Raw genomic sequence first — 24,668 nt, forward strand, 5'->3', positions numbered from 1 at the left:
ACCATGTGATCGTACTTTATTCACATGGTGGGGATTGTGCCACATTATTTTCAAGGAGGAAATCCCCTCCTTGACATAGGACACCCATTAATCTCTTCTTAAAATTAGAATATATACTTTATAAGATTGGAATAATTGTACCATCTCTATTTACCATCTAATTGAAAAGAATCTCTGTCGATAAATCCTATATCTTATGCTCGGATTGCGAAGGCATGTACATATTTTTCGTTTGAAGTCAATTCAAATTAAAAAAAGAGACCATTCCCCGGGGCGTTTATTCATTCACCTTCTCTATAAATGATGGTCTAAAAAAAGGATCATCAATTCACTCAATAACGAGCAACATTAATCAGCAGAAGAAAAAATGGATCCTCGTGTAAGTACTAAAACGTTGCAACTTTTTTATCTTTCTGTTTTGTTTCCTTTTCCTTCTTTTTCATATTGTTTATATATATGAATGCATGGAAATCTCTGCTTTATGTGTCAAGTATGCAAAAACGCTTAGTTATTCTGACAGAGTTAGAGATCTACTTTTATCAAACTTCAGAACAGGGTGTATCAATATTTAAAAAAAAAAAGAAGTGTATATCAATATTAAAAAAGAAGAAGTGTATTGTTGAAAAATAGAATTTTGTTCCATCTAGATCGTTAGAGAATAAAACTCTTCTGTATTTCCAGATTGCAGGGTATATTTTTCAATTTACAGCAATCTATTAGCGTTGAGAAGTTTAAGATTCATTTCAAACCTAACATATTTTCTTATTGATTTGTACTCATTTCAATTTATTGATTAAGATAAACCAAGGCCATACCAGTGAAGATCAAGAAGAAGAAAGAGACTTATTTGCAAAATATTTCCAAAACAACATAGTAGGAAGAGGAGAAGAAAGAAACTACCATCAAGGCAACACTGGAGATAGAGGAAGAGGAAGAGGCCATCACCAGCCATATTTCGTGAACAACATAGGGGGAGGAGTCGGAGTCGGAGTCGATCCTCAACCATATTTTCGCAGCACAATTATAAGAGTCGGAGAAGGAGAGGGAGGGGATGGTCGTCAACCATATTTTGTGAACAACATCGGCGGTGAAGCCCAAATTTACCAAACAACTGTTAAACAAGGAGGAGTACTAATCCTCAATGATCCAGGGGAAGAAGGAGGAGGCCCTCAGAGGCCATATTTTGAGAACAATATCGAAGGAGGAGGAGGAGGTGGTGCCAGTGGTAGTGATGGAGTTCGGATTTACCAAACAACTGTTAAATCAGGGGAAATAGGCTTCCTGAATAAACCCGATAACTAATTCAATGCATCAAATTGGATGTTATGTGCTTGAATGGGTTTAAGTTTAGTTGCAGTTAAGTTTTATGCAGTTCATCATGTCTTCGATGAACTTATTTGGGAGTTTATATTTGAGTAAAAGGTGTACTTGTGGATGTTTGTATACAGCCCATCTCTGTTTTCATGAAACATGTTGTTCAATAACGTATGGTAGAAATCCTTGTGTATCTTATCTTAGATAAGAAAATTCTCCTCTACTTCATATAAGATAACACATAAATACAGTTTGCTTAATTTAGATGATACAAGGATTATACAAGAAATAACCTGAGGATTCTTCCTACCAATGCAATGGAGAAAACAAGGTTGTTTCAAAATCATAATAGCGCCTAGGATTCCCTACTATCTGCAATGTAATCACCTAATTTTAAAGATCGTTTTTTCTCCTGCTGCTTAATATTTTGGTGCTAAAGTGATTTGTAGTTGCGTACTTTTTGTTGATGTTTGTACAAAATCCTCTATCAGAAGTGATAATCAAATTGATGTCGGTGACCTATTGTCGAGGAGATAGACTTGAAGAAAACCAGGACCCAAGTCCAACAGCTTTGAACAGAAGTACATCCAGTACTTAACTTTGATGTAGTCAAGAGCCATGCAAATCTAAATGTTAGCAATTGGTATCTGTGCAATTAAGTGGGTGGATCTTAGAGCATCTCCAACAGCTTTCCCATCTTCTTGAAATACTCAATTTTGGAGAATATAGAGCTTTTTTTTTGTCCAACAGATTCCCCATCTCATTCCCCAAAATAGGGAAGAAGGAGAAAAAATAGGGAGCCTTCCCCAAATCTGCAGCATTCTCCAAATTTTTGGGGAGAGCTTTATTATTGTAATAAATGTAATTTTTCAAAATGGGGAAGCTGTTGGAGTTGTAGTAAAAATAATTTGGAGAATATGACTTTTGTTTCTCCATTTTGGAGAAAATTTTGGGGAAGCTGTTGGAGATGCTCTTAAGTGAGCTCAAATCAGTTATTTAATGAACCGGTTCCTAATCTTAGCAATTGGTATCTGTGCAATTAAGTGGGTGGATCTTAAGTGAGCTCAAATCAGTTATTTAATGAACCGGTTCCTAATCTTAAAGGGTTAGAGTTTGGTTCTCTACTCCACATATACGCACAAACGTAGGGATTGAAGAGAGTGAGAAAAATATACTATTGTCATCTCTTTCCTCATCATCAATTCTATGATTTATGCATTCGTCGAGGCATAATATGCAGATGCTTCTCACCATATCATCGTGGTCGCCCTCCGGCCATTGTCCGAAGATCAAGATTAGATGCTGGTGGTCCTTCCAAAAGATCTAGAAAAGACAGAATCTAAACAAGAGATTTATATATTTGTATATGTGCATGCGTAGTTTACGTTGGTATCAGAGCGAGATTAGGGTTCCTCGCATCCTTGATACTCTTTTAGGTTTTAGATCTGATTTCATATTATATTTGTTTAGATTAGATATGAAGTTTCTTGATTGTGATTTCAGTCACTAGAACAGAATATTAGGATTTAATTATTAGAAATTTACTTTTCATTTAACAATTAATTTTTTGGTGTAAAAAACCAATTTTGATATCTAGGATGATAGATCTATAGTAGAATTTTAACTTTTATGAACTAGTTGGCAATTTAAATAAATCAGGGATTTACTAAAATTTTTTAAATTAGAAAATACTTTTTTATTTTTTTTAAATTTTTAAATTTTTTATTTTCTAAAATTTTAAAAATTAAAAACCTAGATCTCGACAATGATGGCTCTAGGGGTGCTAGTGGCAGTGGGACTATGGGCTGGAGGGCCTGACACTGGACACCAGTAGTGAGTTAAAAAAACCACAACAGGAGCCCACCGAAGCACCACCAGCACCACGGCGCCATGGGCGCTGATCGGCGCGGGTGGTGGCGATTATAGTGGGTTAGCTCCAGTTTAGGGCAGTGAAGCATCCACTTTCTACCACCGCCGATTCATTTCTTTGACAAAAAACATTAACTGTAGTGCAATTGCGGCTGCGGCTGTGGCTAGCGCGTTGGGTCACTGTTGCAGGTAACAACGCAAGCAGGGCCTGCGGTAGAACTCCGACTTGGGTTCGGTATTACTCTGCTAGGCAGAGCCGCCGCCGCCCTTCTTGGATTTGTCCCAACGATTTCTAAAAGCCTAAGGCCAAGTCTATAAATAAGTTTTTTAAATTTCTTTTTTTAAATTTTTAAAAAATTCTATAAATCTGATTTTAAAATAGACAAATATTTAAAAATACTCAGAACATCTAAAAATTTCTATGAAAATTTCAAAAAATATTTTAATTATTTTTTAGTAATTTTAGAAATTTCTAATATGGGGCCTAGAAGATTTCAAAATACAATTATTTTTGGGATTTAAGAAAATAATTTTGAACATTAAAAGTTTAGAAAAATTATTTTTCTATACCAGAAAATTTAGTTATAAAATTCTAATAGAATCTTGGAGATTTTGATGTGTATTTGTTTTAGTGGAAGTGCTTTGGCGTGTATCAAGCTTAAGAAAAATGAAAAACCCTAAAAATTTTGACAAGATAAATGGGTAGTTAAATATTAAAATAAAATTGTTTATTTATGTTTATCATGTCTCTTGTTTAGATGCAGACCAGATTAAATAAAATAAATAATTTTAAGTGAGAGATTTTAGGGTAGATGTGGTAATATGACTTAACTACCCAATCTATTCTATATCTAAGAAATCTATTTCCATTTTTAAAATTCTATAACAACTTTAAACTTATATTCATAAACATTGTAGTTGAGGCCTTGGGCTTTTATTATCAGTATGAAAGGCTTGATGAGATAGAATGTTCTTTAGGAAAGGACAATACTCCTTATGTATTTCAATATTCTTAGCATTTGTAATTAATAGTGTCATTATCTTTCTTGCGCAGATGGCTACTAAGAATGTTATCATTGATCTCAATAAGGGTGTTAAGTTGAATGACGATAACTACTTCAATTGGCATTAAAAGATCAAGTACCTTTTGAATGAGCAGAATATCTTAGATTGTACTGAGATAGTGATGGTGGAACTAGAACATGGTTCTACTCTGATTCACAGACATACATTAGAAGAGCATTCAGCTTTGGAAGCTGGATATCCAAGGCATGATGCTAAGGGCCTAATTACAATGGTTATTTAGGAAAATTTTTTGCAATGATTTCTGAAATAAAAGAAGCCAACTAAAAGGTAAAAACTTTAACTAATAAGAGAAAGATCAATTTATTTCACTATAAAGGAGCTGAACATTTTTTGCATGAGGATGTGCAACCAAGAAAACTCAAGACTCGTAGATCGCATGTACTTGGTAGATGCAGTATTGAGTCCTGAATGGGAGCAAAATAATCTAGCTAGATATTATGTAATAGTGCTGCCCACAAATGCATAGATGTCTTCTCTAAGTTTAAGAAACACATAGATGTTTTAGGATATTCTATATATGCTCTCACTAAGAATAAGGAATCGTCACTCGGCAAATAGGCTTGTTGGATTTTTGGTTGTTTTCCTTCTTTGGGTAACTTACTCAGATTTTCTTTATGATTTATCCACTTATAAAAGCCAAGGTAATCGTTAAGTTCATTTTAGAATATAACTCATTAGAAGATAATCAGGTTATCTTCTACTTTATATTGTACCATGAATTAAGATTGGATCCAATTTATTGTATAATAGACTAAGTCATATTAGAGGACACATGAAGGCTTACCAGGTGCTGCCTCCTTGGTATATGTACTAGCGGATTTGTCCTACTTAGAGTATGGTCTCGTGGCAAAAATCACAAGAAAGTCATGTGTCTAGGCTATGAGCACCTCAATTGCAATTTGTCCTCTCTAATATATACAAACTAAACTTTATGAAAGTACAAAGTGGAGCATATTAATTCCTCATATTTATAGGCTACTACTCTATTTACTATCATGTGTATCTGATTTCATGCCTAGTTGAGTGCTTGAATTTAATTTAAGCACTAAATTAGTAAGGTTGATAACTAGTTAAGAAAAAGCATTAGGGCTTTGCACACTAATCCTGAGAGAGTATCTATCTTAAAAGTTTAAGTAACTATGTCAAGATAAAAAAAAGTTATATGGTTTATGATATCCTATATTCTGCTATAAAATGATATTGCAAAAACTATAAATCTACAAGATATGGTTTAGAATAGCTATCCATTAGGTCTTGGGAAGATGTACTATTGATAGAAAATATATCTTGAACCGTGTATCTTCGAGATCGGTACAATCAATACACTATAAGTCATGGACAGCTGAGGGCCTATGTTAGATCACTATGTCTATGAGTGAGTATTGCTTTCATGCACAACTTTTTATTGGATGAGAAGTTTGGACCTCAAAATGTTGAAATGTATTTTCATACACTAATTTAGACACAATCTAGGCTATGTTTACATGCGAGCAATATGATAAGACTGTTCCCGAAAGAGTTGTGGTATATTGAGTAGCCTAGGGAGGATTTCAAAGATGAAATAGGTCAAGATTTCAATTCATATTAGATATTTTTGGATGACTTAGAGCCATCTTGGGAATCTCAACTTCCTCATAGATCGTTCCGTGGACTAGTACTAAGATGATATTTTCGAGATCGATGGGAAAATATTTATGGTTACACCACATGTTATTGCGAAGCCTAAATCATATGAGGATGCTATTTCTGGGTCTATAGTGAAATAGTAGAAAATAGCATTGAACGGGGAGCTTGGCTTCATGAGGAAGAATTAAGTCTAGGACTTTGTGAATCTTGCAACTAAATGTGAGACTAATAAAAGGAAACGGGTTTTTAAGGTTGTAAAACCCCAAAAATTTGAGATAATATAATTAATATGTGATTAATTATTATAAGTGGATATTTATTGAGATAAATATCATTAAATAGTGTATGAGTACATTAACTAGTGTTTTGAATAAAAACAAGACCATATATGAGAATAGAACGAGTCGAAAACATGCACAAAGGCAAAATCTTGAGAAACTAGAAATTTTCAGTCCGGTCGACCGCTGCGGTCAACCAAAGTTCGGGTATTCTATTTTCCTTTTTCAACTTGGTTTTGGGTATTTTGAGGCCCATGTTCATTTCACTAATATATATATATATACATGAGGTTTTCAGTATTATTTCATATTTTTAAAACCCTAGCAGCGACCAAACAATTCTACAAACTCTAAGTTGATTTTTGGAAGAGTTTAAGTGCTTTTGGAGCAGGATTTCGATTTGTTTTGGATTTTGGCTTGGAGATCTACCTTGGCATTGCATCTTACACATTTTTCAACAAGTCTCGAGCAAGTTTCATCTCAACTAACTCCACTACCAAGTTTTAAACATTTTTAATGAGTTTTAATGTGATTTTATTGAGCCTAATTGACTAATTTGAGTATAAAAGCAATCCTTTTGTATTATATGAATAAAGATCATATTTTTCTGTATTTAAAAGATAAAGAATGATTTTTACAGAGACGTTTTTAAGACCTAAGAGTATTTAACAATATTGTTTAACTAAGTTTTGATGATTTATTCTTCGTATCGGTGTTTCGTGTATGTTTAAGGGTTTAAATATGATTTATTCTTCGTATCGGTGTTTCGTGTATGTTTAAGGGTTTAAATATGATTTATTATGCGATTAATCATGTTTCACATGTTTGATAATTTCTTGAAATGTAAGTCTGATGTTTACAATATTCTACCCAAGTTTTATGATGAATTAAACAAGTTAGATCACAAAAAACACGCACGAACATAGATATCACAAAACCTGCAGAGTAGGCTGTTGTTTGTGGTCCGGTCGACCGTCACATATGTGCGATTGACCGCGTGCCAGGCCGAGGCCTGGACAGCTTCTGAATTGGGTGCGGTTGACCGCTAGTCAGGTAAACAACATGTCCATGTTTTGACTCATGTTTCAATTTTTGAGGGATTTTCTCAATCTTTTTAAGTTATATTATGATACTTATGAAGTTGTTTGACATCGGTGGTGTTTGTGAACACTAAATATTGACACGCATACCAAGATTTATGCACGTACACTTAGTATGTATTTATTTGATATGTATTGTCGAGATTTATGATACACGTTAAGTTGATAAAAGTGAAATAACATATTATAAAGCATTGCTTATCAGTTATGGATGCTCAGTGTGGTTTTTTTATCCTGTAATAAGACCTTGGTTGTACCACACTAGGAGTATTTGGTTGTACATCCTATAATGAGACCTCGGCTGTACCCAATACTCGAAGATAATCTGTGTATTTTTCAGGTTGGGCTGATGTGCTTATTTACCATTATAAGATCATCTGAAAGCATATCCAAAATAGGAAGATAAAACCTATTGTCGTAGAACGATTGAGTAAGAAAGTTGAACTCACATGTCATTGTGTGAACCTTACAAGAGTATCGTTATTTCATATAACCGGAATAGGAAGATAAAACTTATTTCCTCAAAGCGATTGAGTAAGAACCTTATAAGAGTATCGCTATTACAAGTAGAGATGCAAACATATATACAGTTGTAGTATGATTCCACTATAGATTATCCAAGAGTAGGGTATACCTTTGATACGTGGCATACATGATATGATCTATTGTGGTTTTGAGTTGGATAATACTTTCTTATGATTATGTCAACTACCCGAGGGTAGTTCGAGAGGTGACATTGGTTCATTATGGTTGAGGCTTGGAGTATTTTTCTTTTATGTGCTATATTTCATTCATAGAATTGGAATTGGTTTATGTGCTATATTTCATTCATAGAATTGGAATTGGTATTTAGATATTTACAATTTGAGACATGGTATATACATGAGGGTTTTCTTGTTTGGATTATTTTACTCGATGTACTAATTCTCGTGTTGTGGATTTCTAAATACTAATCTCCATATAGAGTTATATGAATGATTTTATACTTATATATATTGACTCTATTTTCTTATATACTCCTACCCCTTTCCCCTAGGGGCGGTGGAGATGATCTCGCTAGCGCTTTGACGCTCGTTGTTTTCTCCCCTTTCAGGCAGCGAGTCCAGCGCACAGAGAGTCGTAGGTTGATGGGATTGCAACTTAGATTCCATCTAGTTACTTATATTTATAGCTATTTCAGAACTCCACATATAGTTGTTTATTTTCAGACTCTAGATTTGTATTTTATTTTATAGAGGCGGAGTGCCTTAGAGAGATTCATTTTGACTCTTTATTTTGAGACATGATATATGTGTTACAGTTTAGAGATATTCTTATTTTATTTCAGTTGGGCTTATTTTTTTATTTTTTCTCATATACTTCTTCTGTGTATATTCTATTCTTGTACTATTTCCATTATTTTTCTGTTCTGTACCTTTACCTATTTATTGATTCTACTAGAGAGGTAGTGATTATGATGGTAAAATATGTCATAGCATAGTGTTGGTGTTTGGCAGGTTTGACAATTCGAGTTTTACCTTAGACTGCAGTCTTGTATGAACCCTGGGACGTCACAAAGGTCAAGCAAGATGGGATATACAAGTGATGCAGGACACATTTGACAGTGAAAAAGTGCACCCAATTAGTTGGGTAAACTACCAAAAGAGGCGTTTTCTCAGGTGGTGAGAATCAGCTCTATTCACATGATATTGACTCTTCTAGCATAAATGGACCTTGATTTAGTCAAGATGGACTTTGATATAACTTTGTGGCACAGCTGGGGCTTATGTAGTCCGCGATTCTACGGGACTACTAGTCCCGTAGAAATTGTGGAGCCCACTTATTTAGATAGTAAATCCACGGGACTACTAGCCCCGTGGATTTGCTGGGCACAGGCGAATATGTCTCTGCAAAATGTACGGGACTACTAGTCTCGTACGTTTTGGTAATGAACTCAGAAAAAATATGGGACTAGTAGTCCAGTATGTTTTCTGAGTCCATTAAGCGCTGATTAAGTTAGCTCTAAACATACGGGACTACTAGTCGCGTATGTTTTCTGAGCCTTATTTTTTAGAATCGACTTCTTTTTGGCCTATTGGCCAAAAAAAGATCTATTTTGCTAAATATTTAACAAAGTGGTCTATTTTTCTAAATATTTAGGAAAAGTGGATTATTTTAAAAAATTCCCCTATATGATATGGTAGAAGTGTGATCATTAGCGTTGCCTCCACAGTCGGCATCACTAAAATCAGTCAGGGATATTGGTGAACGTTTTTTCAATACCAGACCATGGAATATAGTTCCCTTGAGGTAATGAACCATCCTTTTTAAAGATTAGCAATGCATATCACTAGGAGAGTGCACATAGACAACTTATTGATAGCAAAGGGGAAATCCATCGTAGCGCTCTACCAAGCTTCCTATATTGTGTAGCATCCGTAGCAGTAGCACCATCATGAAGCTGTAGAACAATGGAAGTAGATAAAAGAGTCTGCACGTCTTTAGCATCATCAAGCTTGAATCTATCAAGAATATCCCCGATATGCTTCTATTGAGAAAGAACATTTCCTCGTGGTAGGTGGACCACTTCAACATCCAAAAAATAGCTGATTTACAAAATAGATGAGTTTTCATAAATGGGAAGTGATATTCAAGAAATTCTTTCTTTGACATGTTTACATATATGTTTAGAAACTTTCCTCAAAATTTTACTATTTTTAGAGTTGATTTACTGTGCCCAATTGATTTTACAAAATCGTATATGTTAACAGTTTTTCAGAAACTATAAATTTGTGTTCAAATATTTATTTCTCTCAACTGGGAAAATATTTTTCAGATATTCTTTCTCTGACATGTTATTCTACATGTCTAGAACATTTTCACAAAATTTCATAATTTTTGGAGTTCATTTACTATTTTAAATTTATTTTACAAAATAGTAGTGCACTGCTACAGTAACTCCGGTCGACCGGAAATGTCTCTGGACGTTTCTCAGCTTTGCATATGCCTCTCGGTCGACCGTACCGGTCGACCGAAGTACTGTAGCAGCTGACCATTGCTACAGTAATGGCTAATTCTGTTTTTTGTTTATTTTAATGTTTTGGAGGTGTTTTTCTTGGTTTTTGGACTTGTTTCATGAGCCTATATATACCCCATGCCCTCATACCTCTAAGGTAACTCAAGAAATATTTTAAACAAGTTTAAAGAGTTTTAAACAAGGGTTTAAGTTTGTTTAATGTTTGTTTAGAAGCTTTTAAGCAATTGGGTGTTTGAGTTTGAGAATTCAATTCCACAAGAGCTTGAGGAGATCATCTATTAGAGTTTGAGCAATCAACTATTCTCCCTCCATCTCTTGTCATCTATTGAGAAGTTTTCTAAACTCAATCTAGCTTTATATTTCATATTGTTTGATTATCATTTTATTAAGCTAGTATTCATATTGAGTTTAGTTGATTTTATTTTCTCTATGTTTATACACACAACCATTTGAGCTTATTGTATTTACATTCATAGTATAATTGGGTTGTGGGATTGTGTAACTTAGAGAGTGAGCTTATAATTCGTTCTCATTCATTGTAGAGAACAAACACTTTGTATTGAGCCTAATTGTGAGGATTCACTTGTAATACACTTGTACACCGAGAGAAGTGTGTGGTGAGAGACGGGGTCGAATCCAAGAGGAGTGGCGTCGGTTGACGTGCCTAGGGAGAGGTTGTAACCGAGCACTTGAGGAGCGTGCCTAGGGAGAGGTTGTAACCGAGCGCTTGAGGAGGAGGACACGGGCTAGGACCAACACTTAGTGTGTGAGGTGTGATTGCATAGTGATTGTATTGTGAGGTGTAAACGTTGTTCGGGTGAACGTAGAAAACCCGGTTGTGATAGTGGAGATCTCCTCGAGGTGAGGAGCGGAGACGTAGGTCGTGGGGACCGAACTCCGTAATCATATTGTTTGTTTGTGATTGCATTGGCGCACTTACTTTTATGTTCATATCTTATATCGCCTTTGTATATTGCTTGTTGATTATATTGCCCACTATCTAGTTTAGATTGTTTACCCTTGAGTTTATATATCCTTGCACATACATTGCCTATATCTCTTTGTTAGGATATATCTTGTTGTTCATATTACTTATCCTAGCTCATATACATTGTTGTATTTCATACTTGCTAGGATAACTTATTAATTAATTTTAATTGGCATTAAATCGGATTAGATTAGCATAAGACCCTAATCACCCCCCCTCTAGGGTCTAACAATTGGTATCAGAGCTTGGTGCTCTTTGATTTAAGGTCTAACCACCTTGAGTTAAAGATCCAAGTTATCTTATTTGTGCTAATCTAGTTATGATTACATTAGTCTTGCTTGCATATTTTCACATATATATCATGAATATGAATATATTTCGTTTAGGCTATGAATCAAATATTGCTCCTAAATTCATCAATTTTTCCTATGCACAATGGGCTTCTAGATTTAAACTATTTGTTGAATCTAGAAATATCGACTTATGGGAAGTTATTGATTGTGCTTATATTGTGCCCACTTTGGAGATATCCAAGTGGAGCAATCATGATAAGAAAATGTTTTCAATGAACAAGATTTTGTTAGAATATTTGCTTAATGCCTTTGACTCATCATTTTCTAACAAATTTGTTCATTTTGATAGTGCTTACAATTTATGGAAATTCATAGAAGCACATCAAGGCAACTTGGAGGAAATCCGACGTAGTTTGGAGGATTGTTCTTCAAGTGAGTGTGGAGCATCATCATGCACACGGCCACTAGGCGATAGCCCTAGTGTGGTAAGCGATTCGGAATCCGATAGTGATATATCCATCAATGAACTCGCTTGTGCATATGATAGATTATCTCATGCCTATACAAAATTGCAAAACAATTTTATTGATCTTAAAAGCAAGCATATTAGTTTAAAATCCGATCATGAGTCGCTAGCTTCCAAACTTGATATTGTTGTTAAAGAGAATGCTATTTTAAAAGAAAACAATGAGTTATTAAGTTTGGAAAATAATAACATGTCTTCATCTATTGCTAGCTTAACTCATGCTAATAATAATGCCATGATAGAAGTAGAAACTATTAGAAATAAGTTTAATTCTTTTAGAAATGATCATGTTTCATCTACTTCTATTTCCAATGCTTGTATGCATAATGATGAATTGAATCTTGTGAAAAACCGAATATCATCTTTAGATTCAACCCTTAAAACATGCATTGTAGATAATAAGAAACTTATGGACTTGGGTGCAAAGTCTAGTACTACAACTTCTAAACCCGTACACTTTGCACACTTGTATAGTAAAACTTATAAATGCTCCATTTGTGGTCGAAAAGGCCATTTAGCTAAGTTTTGCTATGATGCACAAAAACATAAGAATATTAATTCTTCTTGTGCATCTCATAAGGCTTCTTCTTCATCACATGTACACACACATGCACCCATTGTTCATCATAAGCATGCTAATGTGTATCATTGTGATTTTTGTGGTAGAGTTGGTCACTTAGCCAAGTTTTGTTTTGATTTGCGAAAAGTTTCTAAATCGCAAAATATTTCAAGTAGACCAACATTATTTCAAAATGTTTCTCATTTGCAAAATAATCTTAAAAGACCATCTTTATTTGCAAATGTTCCTCGTGCACATCCACATGGTCAACATAACCAAATGCATCCTCTTCATTGCACTTATTGCAATCGAATGGGTCATTTGCATAATTATTGCTATGACCGGACCCGTGCACTAAATGCGCCCAAATGGGTTCATAACCCTAGGGCTTTGAGCTTGAATGATAGGGGTCATGTCCCTAAATCGTTTGGTACCAAGAGTTCTTGGGTACCAAAAGAAATTTGATTTTAAACAAAGAATTTTAGTATTTTTATTTTTCTTTGTCTTGGTTTTGAAAATTATGTTTTAAGATCTTTTGGTTATGAAAACAATTTTTCCTCAAAGGGTACTACAGCTGTTTATTTAATACCCCCCACAATACACGCGTTGGACTTATTAAGAGTAAAACTCAGCCTAGCCAGCTGTATCATAAGAGCATCGTCATCATAGAGAAGGGGTAGTAGCAAATGCTACATAATGATATATAAATATATCTAGGTCGATGCTCCACACGAGAGTCACTTGTCCAACTTGTTTCTACCACATTGAACCGACATTGGGACTACGTCTCCAAATAAGGGTTGGGTTACCGCTGTCAGTGACTTCATCTATGGGCTTAACCCGATCTCCCTCGATGAATCCAGAACCACACTCCTGGATAATCCCTTAGTCAAAGGGTCATTAAGATTCTTTTCATAGATTTTACAAAGTCTAGAATCATAACTTTGCCTAGCAGGCGTTGTATTTATTTATCAAGTTCTTATTTTGTAATTAGTCCATCATATTGTTTGAAATTGACATTAGGTCATGATCTATGATCATAAAAGATCATAGTCTATGTCTGAAGAGATTGACCTTAATATCTGAACATTTCAAACTAATGTGGAACTAAAAATTCTGCAGTTATGCATATGCACATACATGAATGAAATTAATAATAGATACATGCAGAGCATAATAGGATTTCGTATCTTAAAATATATTTTCGTATCTTAAAATATATTTCATACTTCATAATTCAAATGCATAAAATTTTTAAAATTCTTCTATTATAAGAGGTTACAAATTGGTTGCCTACAAAGGAGACCGTCCAAATTTAAATCGGTTGCCTACAAATGAGACCTTCCAAATTTAAATTGGTTGTCTACAAAGGAGACCTTCCAAATTTATATTGATTATGTGTGTTAGATACTCTAAGCTCAATATAATATACACACACGTATTTGGTTTCTATGTATATATATAGTTATATATATACATGCATGGTTTTAGGTTTTCATGTTTTGGACATACTTGCAAAATACATGAGTTTTCACAAATGGAAATTCAATTTGAGAAATTCTTTTTCTAACATGTTTGTTTTCATGTTTATAAACATTTCGTAAAGTTTCATCAAGTTTAGAATTGATTTGTTATGTTTAATGGAATTTACAAAATCATGTTTTTCGTTCGTGCATGTTCGTGCATGTTTTACAACATAGATGAGTTTTCATAAATGGGAAGTGATATTCAAGAAATTCTTTCTTTGACATGTTTATATACATTTTTAGAAACTTCCCTCAAAATTTTACTATTTTTAGAGTTGATTTACTGTGCCCAATTGATTTTACAAAATCGTATATGTTAACAGTTTTTTAGAAACTATAAATTTGTGTTCAAATATTTATTTCTCTCAACTGGGAAAATATTTTTCAGAAATTATTTCTCTGACATGTTATTCTACATGTCTAGAACATTACCACAAAGTTTCATAATTTGTGGAGTTCATTTACTATTTTAAATTGATTTTACAAAATAGCTGCGCACTACTACAGTAACTCCGGTCGACCGGACCGGTCGACTGGAAATGTCTCTGGACGTTTCTCAGCTTTGCATATGCCTCTCGGTCGACCGGACCGGGCGACCGAAGTACTGTAGCAGCCGACCGTTGCTACAGTAATGGCTAGTTCTGTTTTTTGTTTATTTTAATGTTTTGGATGTGTTTTTCTTGGTTTTTGGACTTGTTTCATGAGCCTATATATACCCCATGCCCTCATACTTCTAAGGGTACTCAAGAAATATTTTAAACAAGTTTAAAGAGTTTTAAACAAGGGTTTAAGTTTGTTTAATGTTTGTTTAGAAGCTTTTAAGCAATTGGGTGTTTGAGTTTGAGAATTCAATTCCACAAGAGCATGAGGAGATCATCTATTAGAGTTTGAGCAATCAACTATTCTTCCTCCATCTCTTGTCATCTATTGTGAAGTTTTCTAAACTCAATCTAGCTTTATATTTCATATTGTTTGATTATCATTTTATTAAGCTAGTATTCATATTGAGTTTAGTTGATTTTATTTTCTCTATGTTTATAAACACAACCATTTGAGCTTATTGTATTTACATTCATAGTATAATTGGGTTGTGGGATTGTGTAACTTAGAGAGTGAGCTTATAATTGTTGGAAATTTATCAAATAATTAAGATTATAGCATGCAAATAAATCCAAAAAATTAAACAATTAAAACTGTCCTGAACGGGAGCAGTCGTGTATTCACTACCCTAGAAGATTGAGAACCCGCCTATCGCTCTGGCGCAGATGGTTCCCTCCCCCCTAGCGGTAAAAACCCCCGGAAACGACCGGCCTCTACACTCGGGCGAGAGTGCAGAGCTTCAGCTCAGATGAAGGAAGTTGCCCATAAAATAAAACTAAGATGTAGATGAAAATAATATGTAGGGGAGAGAAGAAAAACAAGAGAAACTTGTTGTATATTTTCCTTATTATTTTGAGCTCAACAAACGGATATATATAGGGTTGGAAAAGACGTTACAAAACCCGTAATTAATTCTGTAACGTTCATCATAAATTTTTTAACGTTCCCCATAATTATATATCCGTTACACATATTTTTAATTACATGTTTTAATTACAATATTTATTATAATTCATGAAGGCAAAATTGCCTTTTGTTAACAAAATATCTAACAGTCCCCCCAAAAGGCAATATTGACTGAAGACTCAGAAATCAATAAATAAATCAAGAAATCATAAAACAAATATAGGTTGGGCAACCTTACGTATCGTGAATTCGGGAAAGGTAGCTTTCGACTTTGAACCTTTCCTTAGTGAGTTCATCGCCACCTGAGGGACATAATGGACTAGGCCTTGAATTAGGCCCCTTTAATCAGGTATTGATGAAAACACACACAATACGCTTCATCTATTGAGCAAAGCGGGTTGAGCGTTAAAGGCCATGCTCATAATAAACCGACTCATGGAGTTTCTAAAGGTTAGCCTAGCCCCCCTGTTAGACCCTAGAGTGAGGGGGGTGATTAGGGTCTTATGCTAATCTAATTCGATTTTATGCCAATTAAAACTAATTAACAAATATATTCTTGCAAGATGGATATACAAAGAGTTATGTGCAAGAATGTGTAATATACACAAGATGATATATCCTGCGTTGTATTTATTTATCAAGTTCTTATTTTGTAATTAGTCCATCATATTGTTTGAAATTGACATTAGGTCATGATCTATGATCATAAAAGATCATAGTCTATGTCTGAAGAGATTGACCTTAATATCTGAACATTTCAAACTAATGTGGAACTAAAAATTCTGCAGTTATGCATATGCACATACATGAATGAAATTAATAATATATACATGCAAAGCATAATAGGATTTTGTATCTTAAAATATATTTTCGTATCTTAAAATATATTTCATACTTCATAATTCAAATGCATAAAATTTTTAAAATTATTCTATTATAAGAGGTTACAAATTGGTTGCCTACAAAGGAGACCGTCCAAATTTAAATCGGTTGCCTACAAATGAGACCTTCCAAATTTAAATTGGTTGTCTACAAAGGAGACCTTCCAAATTTATGTTGCCATTTTCTAGTACCACCTCTTATACAAATAATAATAATAATAATATTTGTACATACGTGCTTTAAATTTTTGAAGTGCATTCTTGCTTAAAACCTTGTAATTAATCATGTAACAAATGCAAGTTATCTAAGAAGACATATGAACATTTATTACAATATTCATCAAAGTGCAATAAAAGTGATGAACTTTACATTTGAAGATTTAAAATATAATCCACCATATAAAATTGAATTTTAAAAGATGCACCTCTTTGATTTGGTTCGCTCATATATTGATCATTTATCATTAGGCAATATATGATGCAAGAAGCGTAATTAAATAAATGCATATGAATTATTCTCATAATTCTGGTCCTCTTATTCCAAACCAAAAACTCCTAAAGTGAAAAGATTAAAGTTTTACCCGGGTAGTTAGCCAGGTAAGGATAGTAATAGAGGTTGATCAAAGATCAATTAAGTACCTCGTTCCTTGCAGAGCGCGTTACGCAACCCTTAAACCTTGCCTTAGACACCAACTAATCCAAGAAAACTTGAATCGGTTCACTCAATGAGTTTTTGTTCCTTAACAGTATATAGAAACTTTAAATTATTTCATGTAATCATTTAAAATGCCTAGCAATTATACTGCAAACATATGTTGGATAAGGCCGAGGAGGGGTTTACCTATTGATGTTCGAACCTCATGATTTTCATGTCTTGAGAGTAAAAACTCATCTGCTGCAGACAACTGCCACAGAAGTTGCTGAACAAATTTGCATTCACTTTTACCACCTTCTGTACTAAGCTTATTAGATGCATAAATACACTAAAGTATGGAATTATTAATATAATGCACCATATTATTGATAGCTTAAAGAAATAATAGTATTAAACCATGAACAAATCCAGATATTTCAAAGCATCTATGCATCCAGAGTTTCTTCTCTTTATTCTTGTCAAAACCATGCATATAAAATTTTTAAGAATAAAAATGTGCATTGCTGTAAATTTATAGCATGTGTCAAATGCGTGCATATTCACTAGCACAATATAAACTAGGCTTTTAGAAACCAATAAAGGTTGTTTGATATTCGTAACTTACAATAATTATTGATTATAAACCAACTATAAGACAAATGTAATTAACTGTTAAATTAAATTAACAGAAATATTTAGCTACAATTTTTTAATTATTATTTTTTTTAAATAACCAAAACTATTTACATGAACAATAACTTTTTAATAAAATGAACAATACCATTTTCAAAATAAATGAACAGTAACATCATTTTTAAAATTAAACAGTAACGTCATTTTTTAAGAATGTAATAAATGAACAGTAACATCATTTTTAAAATTAAACAGTAACGTCATTTTTTAAGAATGAACAGTAACAACATTTTTATAAATGAGCATTAACATTACAGTAACGTCATTTTTTAAGAATGAACAGTAACAACATTTTTATAAATGAGCATTAACATTCTTAAAATAAATAAATAGTAACGTTCTTTTTAAATGAATTAAAATGAATGAACAGTAACACCATTTTTTTAAAAGATGAACAGTAACGTTCATTAAAATAAATGAACGGTAAAGTTTTTTTAAAACATTAAAAATTGTTTTAAATGAACAGTAATGTTTTTTTAAATAAAATTAAAAACTGTTTTTTTTAATGAACAGTACAATCTTTATTTTTGGAATGAACAGTAACAGTTACATTTTTTTCAAATTTTATAACATCAAATCAATAATACTAATAGATAAACAAATATATAATTAAAGCAATTACATTTTCTTTGTGTTAACAACAACTATAAAATTCCCTCTGTTTTTTTTAGGTAAACAGTAACAAAAACTTTTTTTTTATTTTAACAAAAAGTTAATTAATAGATAAGCAATTTAGTAGCAATTTTATTTTTGTTTTTTTTAAGTTCGGATGAACAGTAACCATCTCGAATGAACAGTAACTTTAAAGTAATTTCAGATTTAAATCAAAGCTATAAACTAATCAATCTTCTAGATTGTTGGAAATTTATCAAATAATTAAGATTATAGCATGCAAATAAATCCGAAAAATTAAACAATTAAAACTGGCCTGAACGGGAGCAGTCGTGTATTCACTGCCCTAGAAGATTGAGAACCCGTCTATCGCTCTGGCGTAGATGGTTCCCTCCCCCCTAGCGGTAAAAACCCCCGGAAACGGCCGGCCTCTACACTCGGGCGAGAGTGCAGAGCTTCAGCTCAGATGAAGGAAGTTGCCCACGAAATAAAACTAAGATGTAGATGAAAATAATATGTAGGGGAGAGAAGAAAAACAAGAGAAACTTGTTGTATATTTTCCTTATTATTTTGAGCTCAACAAACGGATATATATAGGGTTGGAAAAGACGTTACAAAACCCGTAATTAATTCTGTAACGTTCGTCATAAATTTTGTAACGTTCCCCATAATTATATAGCCATTACACATATTTTTAATTGCATGTTTTAATTACAATATTTATTATAATTCATGAAGGCAAAATTACCTTTTGTTAACAAAATATCTAACATGAGGTGTAAACGTTGTTCGGGTGAACGTAGAAAACCCGGTTGTGATAGTGGAGATCTCCTCGAGGTGAGGAGCGGAGACGTAGGTCGTGGGGACCGAACTCCGTAATCATATTGTTTGTTTGTGATTGCATTGGCGCACTTACTTTTATATCTTATATCGCCTTTGTATATTGCTTGTTGATTATATTGCCCACTATCTAGTTTAGATTGTTTACCCTTGAGCTTATATATCATTGCACATACATTGTCTATATCTCTTTGTTAGGATATATCTTGTTGTTCATATTACTTATCCTAGGTCATATACATTGTTGTATTTCATACTTGCTAGGATAACTTATTAATTAATTTTAATTGGCATTAAATCGGATTAGATTAGCATAAGACCCTAATCACCCCCCCTCTAGGGTCTAACAAGTAATACCAATGATACATGAAATGATGGGGAAACCTGGATCTTTACGTTTCAAATGTATGAGATTTGATAGCATTTCACTGATATTGGCAGCTAAAAAGACTTTCTTTGGAACATTTATTCGCCTCTTCTTAGTGCACAATTCTTTTAAAAATTTAGCATAAGATGGAACTTGTTCAATTACATCTAAGAGAGGAATGTTGACCTTAACTTGCTTGAATGTTTCTAGGATCTTCTCCTCCTGAGGAGAGTGTTTCCTAGACCTGAGTCTATCTGTAAATGGAGCAACCGGTCTAAATCTATCAAAAGCAGGCTCAGGTTCGGGTTCAGGTTCTTGGTCATCTAAGGGGAGTGATTGTTGAATAGATTTATCAAAAAGAGAAGGAGAAGGAATTTGTACAGGATAAGAGTTTGACTTGGAGGAGTTCTCACTTGATTATCGACATGTCTACCTGACCGAAGTGAATGGATTGCATTCACTTAGGCTTCATAGGATGAACTGCATCCTGTGTTCTTAGGGTTGACCATGGGTTGACTCGGAAATTTTTCCTTCTCTCTTTCACTCATGGCACTAGCTAGTTGACCAAGTTGGGATTCTAATCTAGCTATAGCTTGAGTGTTGGAGTTGAGCATTTGTCCAGTTGATTGCATGAAGGAATTCAGAGTGCCAGACGTTTGAGTCAACATATTTATGGTTTGAGTAGAGGCCTTAATTATGGTTTCCAAACCCCTTTCCAAGACGTTGAGACGTTTATCTTGATCTGGATTGTGATGGGTCTGAATTACAGCTTGATGAAGAGGAGACTGATTTTGATACGACAGATTGAGTTGTTGAAATTGTGAATGAGAATTGAACGGAACTGTGTTTCCCCTAGGATAATGTTGGGTCGAAGAGGGAGTGAAGTTTTGAGTTCCAGAAGAATTTCCTAAATTCCATGCAAAATTGGGATGATTTCTCCACCCTGGATTGTAGGTTGGAGAAAATGGATCATTTCTAGGGTGCTGGAATGCAATATTCATCTGTTCTAATGCATTGTTGTTTCCTAGGAGAGGGCATTTCTCTGAAACGTGGGTAGGAGATTGACAATTATGACATCCTGAGGTAGAAACATGATTGATTTGAGCTGGAGCTCGTTCCTTAATTTCTAAAGCTTCTAACCTTCGCAGAATCGTCGCCATCTTCGCTTCAGAAGCAATGTTTGACTCCAAGGAAAGACCATGAGACTTAGATTGGGGAACTGATGAAACCCTATCATCATAGTGTTCCCATTGCATTGTTTTTTCAGAAAGACTCTTTAAAAACTCCCAAGCTTCATCAGCGTTTTTCCTTATAAAATCCCCATGGCACATTGATTCTAAGGAAGTTTTTGCAGAATAATCTAATCCCTCATAAATTATTTGGCACAATCGCCATTTTTCTAAACCGTGATGAGGACATTGGATGAGAAGATCTTTAAATCGGTCAAAATACTTCCAAAAGGGTTCTCCTGAGATAATTTTAAAATTCATGATACTATTTCTTAGCTTCACCGTTTTATGGATAGGAATTTTTTTTAAGAAAAACGGTGATAAATTCCTCCCACGTAGTGATGGAATTTATGGGTAAGCTATACAGCCATTTTTTTGCTTTGTCTTTGAGAGCAAATGGAATAAATCTGAGTTTGATCACATCTTCGTTTAATTCTCTCATTTTAATCATAATACACACTTCCTCAAATTCCGAAATAAAAATATATACATCCTCTGTTTCATTACCAAGGAATTTGGGAAGCATGTTTATGTATTACGGTCTCAGTTCAAAATTTATTCCATTTATTTCGGGGAGCCTAATGCATGAAGGGATTGCATTCCTAATGGGATAGCACATATCATGAAGAACGGGTGGATTAGGATGCTCCATTTCTATGATTGGTTCAAAGCGAATTAATCGACGTGTATTATCCCTAATCCACTGTTGCATACACCAAAACTATTTCTTTTTATATTTTTTTTATTTTTTTTTAATTTTTTTAAAAAATTAGTTTTTTTTTATGTCTAAAACAAATCAAAGCAATCACTTTTCAATCACTCTAATTCTAGGGTTAAGCCTAACTCAACTAGACCAGCTCCTAACAAAAAACTCCTACAGTGAAAAGATTAAAGTTTTACCCAGGTAGTTAGCCAGGTAAGAATAGTACTAGAGGGTGATCAGAGATCAATTAAAAACCTCGTTCCTTACGGAGGGTTTTACGCAACCTCTAAACCTTGCCTTAGACACCAACTAATCTGAGAAAACTTAAACCGGTTCACTTAAGGATTTCTTGTTCCTTATTGAGCTCGAATCCTTAGGGCCCAACGTCTAATGAGTTTTATTAGGCTTGGGTTTGTGAAGTGAAGAATTAGTGATTTTTGGGCTAAGGAAAGGGTGATGAAATCCCTCACCTTATCTAAATTATGGGGTTTTGCCTTTAAAAATATTTTTAAGTATGTGCCAAATCAAGATGCTCAAATCACTTAGTGAATTCCTACTATCAATATGAAATGCAACCCTATGAATTGTGCCAAATCAAGATGCTCAAATCACTTAGTGAATTCCTACTATCAATATGAAATGCAACCCTATGAATTAAAAGCAACTAAAAAGGATGGAGTGAATTCCTACTATCAATATGAAATGCAACCCTATGAATTAAAAGCAACTAAAAAGGATGGAAAATAAAAATCTTTTTTTTTTATTAGGGTTAACAATCAAACAAATGAGGAGGGGGAATATGTTTGAATTTATTATCTTGTTAGTAAATATCAAAGTGGAGGGTGAATTTTATTATGGTTCTTGTTAGTAAATATCAAAGTGGAGGGTGAATTTTATTATGGTCAACAAAAATAAAATCTTTTTTTTAAGTCCTAATTGTCTCTAAATGTGAAGAAGTAGCTAAAGGGTGGAATTAAAAACTAGAAAGAGGACTTACCCGAAAGCAAATCTTCAAATCCTAGCTCTCCAATCCGCGATCTTCAAGCTCCAAGGCAAATCTTCAAAACCTACTTAAGCACCTTCCCCGGCAACGGCGCCAAAAACTTGATGCAGCATAATTATGTACCAAAATATGTTACAAGTGCACAGCCGTGTCAAGTTATAGTATAAAGATATTGATCCCACAAGGAAGGTGTTTTGGAGGAGAAAATATAAAATCGGTTCTTATGTTGTGTGCGTGACAAATAGGAATGATGAGTGGATATGATTGTGGAGAGATAATGATAGTGAAAGTGATAGTGTGTAAATCAATGTTTTTGAGAGTGGATGTGAGTAAAAAATAAATAAATGTGATCAACAAGGCAAGAAGGAAGAATGAATAAAATCGAGAAACAAATAAAAATCAAGAATGTAAAGATAGTGGATTCAATTAAAGATATGGGTAATCTAGAATTGAATCCACTTCTTAGAAAAATGTGATTCCCTAGAGGGTTCTAGCCTAAAGGCGAATCAAAGAAAGTAAAAATAAACAAAAATAAAAACTAAACCCAAGAGGGTTCTAACCTCAAGGTGAATAGTGCAAGAAATTAAAATCTAACTACAAAATAAATTACAAAATCTAAACTATAAAATAAATTGTAAGAATTAAATACAAGAAAATAAATCTATTCTATAAGCATGAAATAAATCTAATCTATGAACATGAAATAAATCTAAGGCAAGAGGGTTCTAGCCTCTTGGCTATTTAAACAAGAAAATAAAATCTAATTACAAGCATGAAAATAAATCTAAACTAATAAGCAATAAAAGAGGAATAAGAAAAACAAACCTTCAAATTAATCTCCATCTTCATCTTCATCATTAAACAAATAGAAGAAGGGAAAAATTTAAAGTGGTGAAAAAATCATTTTATTAATTGTAACAAAAAGTCACAAATTTGGAAGGCCTTCTCAATTAAGAATAGCCCTCCTCTCCAAAAGGAGTTACAAAAATTTTCACACCTCTAACCCCTCACTATCAACCCCTATTTATAGTAAACATCAGGGAATGAGAGCCCTTGGATCAAACTTGAGCCCCAAGAATGCAATTTCGGCCGTAGATGAAATCTGGATGACTTCACATCGACACAGGCATCGATGCCTGCATCGATGCCTGCATCGATGCTGCATCGATGCTTTAATATGAATTCTGACTTCACGGTTGGCTTCATCTCGTCGAGATAGGCGATTTTCATATATTATATGTTAAATTCCGCCTCCCGGATTAGGAGATATTATCGTTTCTTTGCGACCAACTATCTTGAATACATTTTTTTCATATTTAATTTTTTTATTTTCTCTGGCTTCTATAGGCTACTCGGCTTGATTCTCGGCTTGATTCTCGGCTTGGGCTTTTTGATTCTTGCTTGTGTTATTCATTTAATTCATGGGTTTTTGTTGAGATAAGAGATCTTGGGCTTTATTCTTCACTAACCTGCAATTAAAGATAAAAACAATTATTAATGGCATATTTATTCATATAAAATAGATAATAAAGGTATAAAATTGTAATAAAATGTGATTATCAGCTATCACGTGGGTCACCGTGGCTTGCCGTGCAATCCTGAGCCTCAAACTTATTTTTGATGGTTTTTAAGTAGTTTTCACAGGATTTATTTGTTCTAGAGGTTTCCAACTGACTTGATATCATCTCTATATGTGGGTAGGCTGTTATTGACTGAAGATATGGCTAAATCCTTTGTTCTTATCCAAATAACTACATCTGAAACCCTATAAATACAATCCTAGGGCCTCCTTTCACAGGGGCTAGAATTTTATCAAGAGGACGAGGTGCTGATGAGTTGAAAAGTCAAGGAGCATGAAATTTCAGAGGAAGCTAGCTAGATCCTGGTGAACTTCAGCACAAGAATGAGTCTTTCAAAGGATCCGAAGCCTCATACCTCCTTTCCTTAAGATTAGGCTTGGTCTTAATCTCAAGAAGAGTAATGATTTCACTTGGTCGATATCAGTACTTCAGTGAATAC

The 24,668-nt window shown here is 33.8% G+C and overlaps 1 protein-coding gene across 1 annotated transcript; it reads left to right on the top strand.

Moving 5' to 3' along the window:
- On the top strand, positions 225-1,484 carry LOC109824854. Its single transcript, XM_020391507.1, has 2 exons — positions 225-379; positions 799-1,484. Exons 1-2 carry the CDS (start codon positions 368-370, stop codon positions 1,300-1,302), a joined length of 516 nt encoding a protein of 171 aa, XP_020247096.1. The 5' UTR covers positions 225-367; the 3' UTR covers positions 1,303-1,484.

Source organism: Asparagus officinalis, chromosome 9 (genome assembly GCF_001876935.1).
Source record: "Asparagus officinalis chromosome 9, Aspof.V1, whole genome shotgun sequence".
NCBI classification, from domain to species: Eukaryota; Viridiplantae; Streptophyta; class Magnoliopsida; order Asparagales; family Asparagaceae; genus Asparagus; species Asparagus officinalis.